Source organism: Atta colombica, unplaced genomic scaffold, assembly GCF_001594045.1.
Source record: "Atta colombica isolate Treedump-2 unplaced genomic scaffold, Acol1.0 scaffold207, whole genome shotgun sequence".
In the NCBI taxonomy this organism is placed as follows: domain Eukaryota; kingdom Metazoa; phylum Arthropoda; class Insecta; order Hymenoptera; family Formicidae; genus Atta; species Atta colombica.
Genome location: NW_017259302.1, coordinates 447,298 through 452,140, shown reverse-complemented (window position 1 = coordinate 452,140; position 4,843 = coordinate 447,298). Strand labels below are relative to the sequence as shown.

Below are 4,843 nucleotides of genomic sequence, written 5' to 3'. Positions count from 1 at the left end.
TTCAAAGTTCCTTCACTGAAAAAGACCAGGATCGTCAAACGCGTAGGCTTCCGGTGGGAGGATTAGATAAAAAGCATCTGCCATTATACATAACTGTATCTATCGATTTGCGAAGAAATTAATCTCATACAAGTGTCTCTACATTCTATAAACTGTAATTATTCAAGATATATTATACCTAATTATAGAATATCTTATAACTGATTTATATAAAAAAAAATATATGCGTAAAATTATTCATGCAAATGGAAAAGTTTAATGTAATCTTGCAGCTATTACATGAAATAACGGTAGCACATTAACATAAATAAAATATACATTATAACATGTCTTATTCTTATATTCATTATCAAATAGGGGAAATGGGAAGAATGTATTTTATTTTAAATTTAAATAATCCGTTCCTACTTTATTTGTTAGATCTGTTCCTATTTGCTTTTCTTTGCTCTTTTCGCTTCTCTTTCTCTTTAGCATCGTGGATACGTCTCTTCTTTCGCAAGAGCCAAATTTCTTTAGCTCTACCTTCTCGACCTTTCATCATACTCTGGTACAATTTACGGTGTTTCTTCTTAATCATCTTTTCTCTGAGGCGATACTCCTGCTTCTCCAATCGAGCTTTCTCCCATGAATTTTCTTTCAAGATCTCACCAGTCTGTACCTTCATCTTCTTCTGCAAGTTTACAAATATTGATAACAAAAATCAATTTTCTTTAGATTATTTCAAAAGATAATATAAAAAAAATTGTAATAACAAAAACCTTTTGTAACTGAACTTGTTTCTTCATTTTCTCTTTTTCTTTTTCATCAATCTGTACATCATTATCATCATTTTCTTCTTCCTCTTCCATTTCCTCGTCGCTTCCTGAACTCAAATCATTTTCAGTTTTCTCTTCTTCATTCTCGTTCTTGTCTTCTTTGTTTTCTTCTTCTTCTTCTGAATCTGCTTCCACTACTCGAGATCAAATATAAAGAAATAAATATAGAGAATTTTATGTGTAATAATTTCAATACACTCATCCAAAATCAAAATCATACAATTGTTTAATTTATAATCGGGATCCATGAGAGCACGCTCTTCTGGAGGAATGTATGTTTGATCTTGTCGACCCTCTGTAAATGGTGAGAGATGAGGAGGAAGTACAGCACCCATTAAATATTTTTCTATAGGCAATAATTCTTTCGCGTTCACACTGTCAAAAACCCACTGTGGCTGTACGTAATATCTGTAAATAAAAATTATGTTAATAATTCAGAAATGTTATATACACGAAAGTAATAAATTAATATAAAACAGATGTAGTACCTCGATATGTATTGTTTAATCATGCTTGGTCTATCTACAATCTGATGAGTTATTGTTTCGTCATTCTCATCAAAAGTAGCTCCGACAAACAGTAATTTATCCCAAGATACTTCTCCACCAAAGCAACGTAAAATAAATACTAAAGGCTCTCTAGGAACCTCTCTATTAATAAAAATTTTTATGCCTTTAAATAAATTTTTCAAGTTCTTTATTTTTTCAGTTTCTGCCTTAGCAGCTTCTATCTTGGCAGCATCTGTCTCCTAAAAAGCGTAATCAATAATGTATTTAGATTTTATATGTATAAAATCACCGAATATAAAATTAATTAAAACATTTTAAACTTACATTTGAAAATTGATCTATTTCAATATTGTCATCCTCAATTGTTGGAACTGAAGAATCCAAATTGACCAATGAAACATTTAATGCACTTATTCTTTCTGAGACATATGTTTCTTCATCAACTAACGCTTTTTCAATATTCTCTGTATAATAAAATATTTAATTTTATATTTGAATTAAGTTTCATACTTCAAATAATAATATATCAATAATTTATATTAATGATCTTACTCACCAGAATTTATCAATTTGGGAGGATAATGTAAATTCAACGTATGATACAATCTGTAATTCACAAAACCAAGCATCACAATGTAAAATTCTACAAATATAGACATGACCTTAAAATCAACCTCATTTTTTGCTTGAGGTTCGAAACAAAAGTGATGTGGCACTATCCATGTTATCATTTGTCCTTTTATCTCTGCCTGATAATAATATCCTTTAATGGATACAAATATTTTTCGCAGTGCTTTAGCAGCGATGACAGCATGAAGAAATTCAATTGTTAATCTCCTACACAATAATGACTGATCTCTCGGTATATGAGGTAATGATGGAAATGTACTGAATAAAAAGCAGAGAGTCAGACAATCATCTAAATCACGCAATGCATCTATGAATGTTGGATAACGCTCCTTGACTATATGATCTATCTTTAACGTAGGATGGTTACTCAAATATATCTTTACTTTGGCAAAATCTTTCATTGCCTTTGCTTGTCCAATTTTTTTATTAAAAATCTAAAAATATATACTTATAAAGCATAATATAAACATTTGATTCCAATTTGTTATACCTTATATTCTCTTAATTTCCATATAATCGGTTCGTGCATCAAAAACTGAATATCCTTCTTGTGATATAAAGTTTTAATGCCGGGTTCACCTTTTTGTGCTCTTTTACGGTTGCGTGGCTCCCTTGGATATATGCCTTTCAATATACATAATTTACGAAAATCATTCAGTGTTAATTGTAATTTTCTAAGAGCAGCTCTCCTCGTCATAAACTGCGCTCCCTCACCACTCTGATACTGTAAATTTAAAACATATCGATTTAATTTTTAAGAATGTCATTCCATTAAATTTTCGTAAAAATTTTAGCATAACCTTGTCTACTCATAATAAAATATATTATATGAAATATTTAAAAATCCTTACCTTTTTTTTACCTATTACAACCATCGTGATGTGTTTTGTATTTAATATCTAAATATTAAAAAAAAAAAATACGTGCCGATACGAGCAAAATTTACAAAAAATTAACACACACCACGTGCAAAATACTAAAGAATATGAGAAGCAGTGTTGCCAAGGGATTTTTAAAAATTGTCCAAAAGGTACCATTAAAAAAAATCCCTATTAATTATAGCGAATTCAATTCGATTGAATGTAGCATCCTGATGCACATTAAACCGCAGTACACAAATGTAAAGAATATGTTTATAAGTAAACATAGAAACTGATTAAATCATGAAATAATACACTTTATTATGCTGTTAAATAAAACATGTACTTTACAATTCGATATGTTTACATTTAACTTTTACCAGAGAGAAGCCTAAGAGCGGTCATGCCCAGGCTTTAACTGTACTTTATTTTGAAGCGCCTCTATGTCCACAAAATGTTTAACTACGTAGTTCATGATCCGATCAATAATGATTTTTTGGTTGTATTCTTCGCTATATTCACGAATTTCGATCCGTTAGATAGACAAAGACGAATAATCAATCTGTTGACGCTTGTAATAAGTTTTGTTACAAGACAAATACATTATTACATCCATTTTCTGACACTGTCAATAAAATTGTATCGTCGAAAGTGTTCATGTCTGTACTATTGGGTTATCCGGAAAGTTCGTGTCGATTTTTGATAGGTGGCATAAGGACAGGTCTGAATATTAGAATGATTGAAAACAAATGACATGCGTACATATCGTGAAAGATGATACATACTTCAGGCATGCTTGGAAAAAAGTTTGATTGCGATACGTTAATTTTTGTCAGTTTTATACGTTTTTGAATATGGAAGAAAACAAAGTGCATTTTAGGCATTTAATGCTTTTCTTTTACCGAGAAGGTAAAAAAGCCACACAAGCGGCAAATAAGATATGCGCTGTTTATGGCGATGGTGCTATAGCTGAAAGAACTGTACGGAAGTGGTTTGCTAGATTTAAAGCTGGTGATTTCAACCTTGAAGATCAAGAACGCCCGGGTAGGCCCTCCATCACAGATGAAGATCAAATTAAAACACTGATCGAGAATAACCCACGCTATACGACACGTAAATTAGCAGAAATGTTGAATATGTCAAAATCCACCATCCACAAGCATTTTGTGAAGCTTGGCTACATAAACCGTTTTGATGTATTAGTTCCCCACGATTTAACGGAGAAAAATCTGATGGATCGCATTTCCATTTGCGACTCGCTCTATAAGCGCAACGAGAAGACACCATTTTTGAAGCAAGTAGTGACGGGGAATGAAAAATGGATCATTTACAATAATGTTGAGCGGAAAAGATCTTGGGGAAAGCGGAATGAACCACTTTTAACCACCCCAAAAACCGATCTTCATCCAAAGAAGGTCATGCTCTGTGTCTGGTGGGATTGGAAAGGGATCTTGTATTATGAACTTTTACCAAACAACGAGATGATAAATTCAGAGAAGTATTGTTCCCAATTAGACGAATTGAAGACAGCAATTGAACAAAAACGTCCAGAAATAGCGAATCAGAAGGGTGTTGTGTTTCATCAGGACAATGCGCGGCCTCATGTGTCTTTGATAACTCGACAAAAGTTGTTGGAGCTCGGTTGGGATGTTCTACCCCATCCACCATATTCACCAGATCTCGCGCCCTCTGATTTTCACCTATTTCGATCATTACAAAATTCCCTTAATGGAAAAAGCTTCAACTCTTTGATCGAGATAAAAAATCACTTAGAAAAGTTTTTCGCTGAAAAACCTGAGAGATTCTGGAAGGACGGAATTTTCAAATTGCCTGAAAGATGGAGAAAGGTTGTAGAACAGAAAGGCACCTATATAATTTAATAAATGTATACTAAAATTTAAATCTGCGTTTCAATTTTCCTTCAAAATTGGCACAAACTTTCCAGACAACCCAATACATCCACAGGCTAGAAGCGTATTGTTATCCCTCCACATAACAATTTTTTCCCTCACTCTATATATATATATAA

General features: G+C 32.4%; 2 protein-coding genes across 2 annotated transcripts; one reads left to right on the top strand and one right to left on the bottom strand.

The window, feature by feature from the left end:
- Positions 1 to 274: 274 nt before the first annotated feature.
- LOC108687457 (pescadillo homolog) lies at positions 275 to 2,946 on the bottom strand. The gene is made up of 8 exons (XM_018193224.1): positions 2,806 to 2,946; positions 2,445 to 2,678; positions 1,881 to 2,388; positions 1,649 to 1,788; positions 1,304 to 1,563; positions 1,036 to 1,223; positions 759 to 949; positions 275 to 670 (listed from the first exon to the last, which is right to left on the bottom strand). Exons 1-8 carry the CDS (start codon positions 2,827 to 2,829, stop codon positions 410 to 412), a joined length of 1,806 nt encoding a protein of 601 aa, XP_018048713.1. The 5' UTR covers positions 2,830 to 2,946; the 3' UTR covers positions 275 to 409.
- A 525-nt stretch (positions 2,947 to 3,471) lies between these two features.
- Positions 3,472 to 4,784, top strand: LOC108687412 (histone-lysine N-methyltransferase SETMAR-like). The gene is made up of 3 exons (XM_018193166.1): positions 3,472 to 3,499; positions 3,724 to 4,455; positions 4,780 to 4,784. Exons 1-3 carry the CDS (start codon positions 3,472 to 3,474, stop codon positions 4,782 to 4,784), a joined length of 765 nt encoding a protein of 254 aa, XP_018048655.1.
- Positions 4,785 to 4,843: the final 59 nt, after the last annotated feature.

What these genes read in the sequence shown, in the direction of transcription:
- LOC108687412 (XM_018193166.1), top strand. Translation starts at nt 3,472, where the DNA reads ATGTCTGTACTATTGGGTTATCCGGAAA. An exon ending in ACTATTGGGTTATCCGGAAA is followed by an intron (nt 3,500 to 3,723) that starts GTTCGTGTCGAT and finishes TTTACCGAGAAG; the next exon opens with GTAAAAAAGCCACACAAGCG.
- LOC108687457 (XM_018193224.1), bottom strand. Translation starts at nt 2,829, where the DNA reads ATGGTTGTAATAGGTAAAAAAAAG. An exon ending in TCCCAAATTGATAAATTCTG is followed by an intron (nt 1,789 to 1,880) that starts GTGAGTAAGATC and finishes TTTATTATACAG; the next exon opens with AGAATATTGAAAAAGCGTTA. An exon ending in AACAAGTTCAGTTACAAAAG is followed by an intron (nt 671 to 758) that starts GTTTTTGTTATT and finishes GTAAACTTGCAG; the next exon opens with AAGAAGATGAAGGTACAGAC.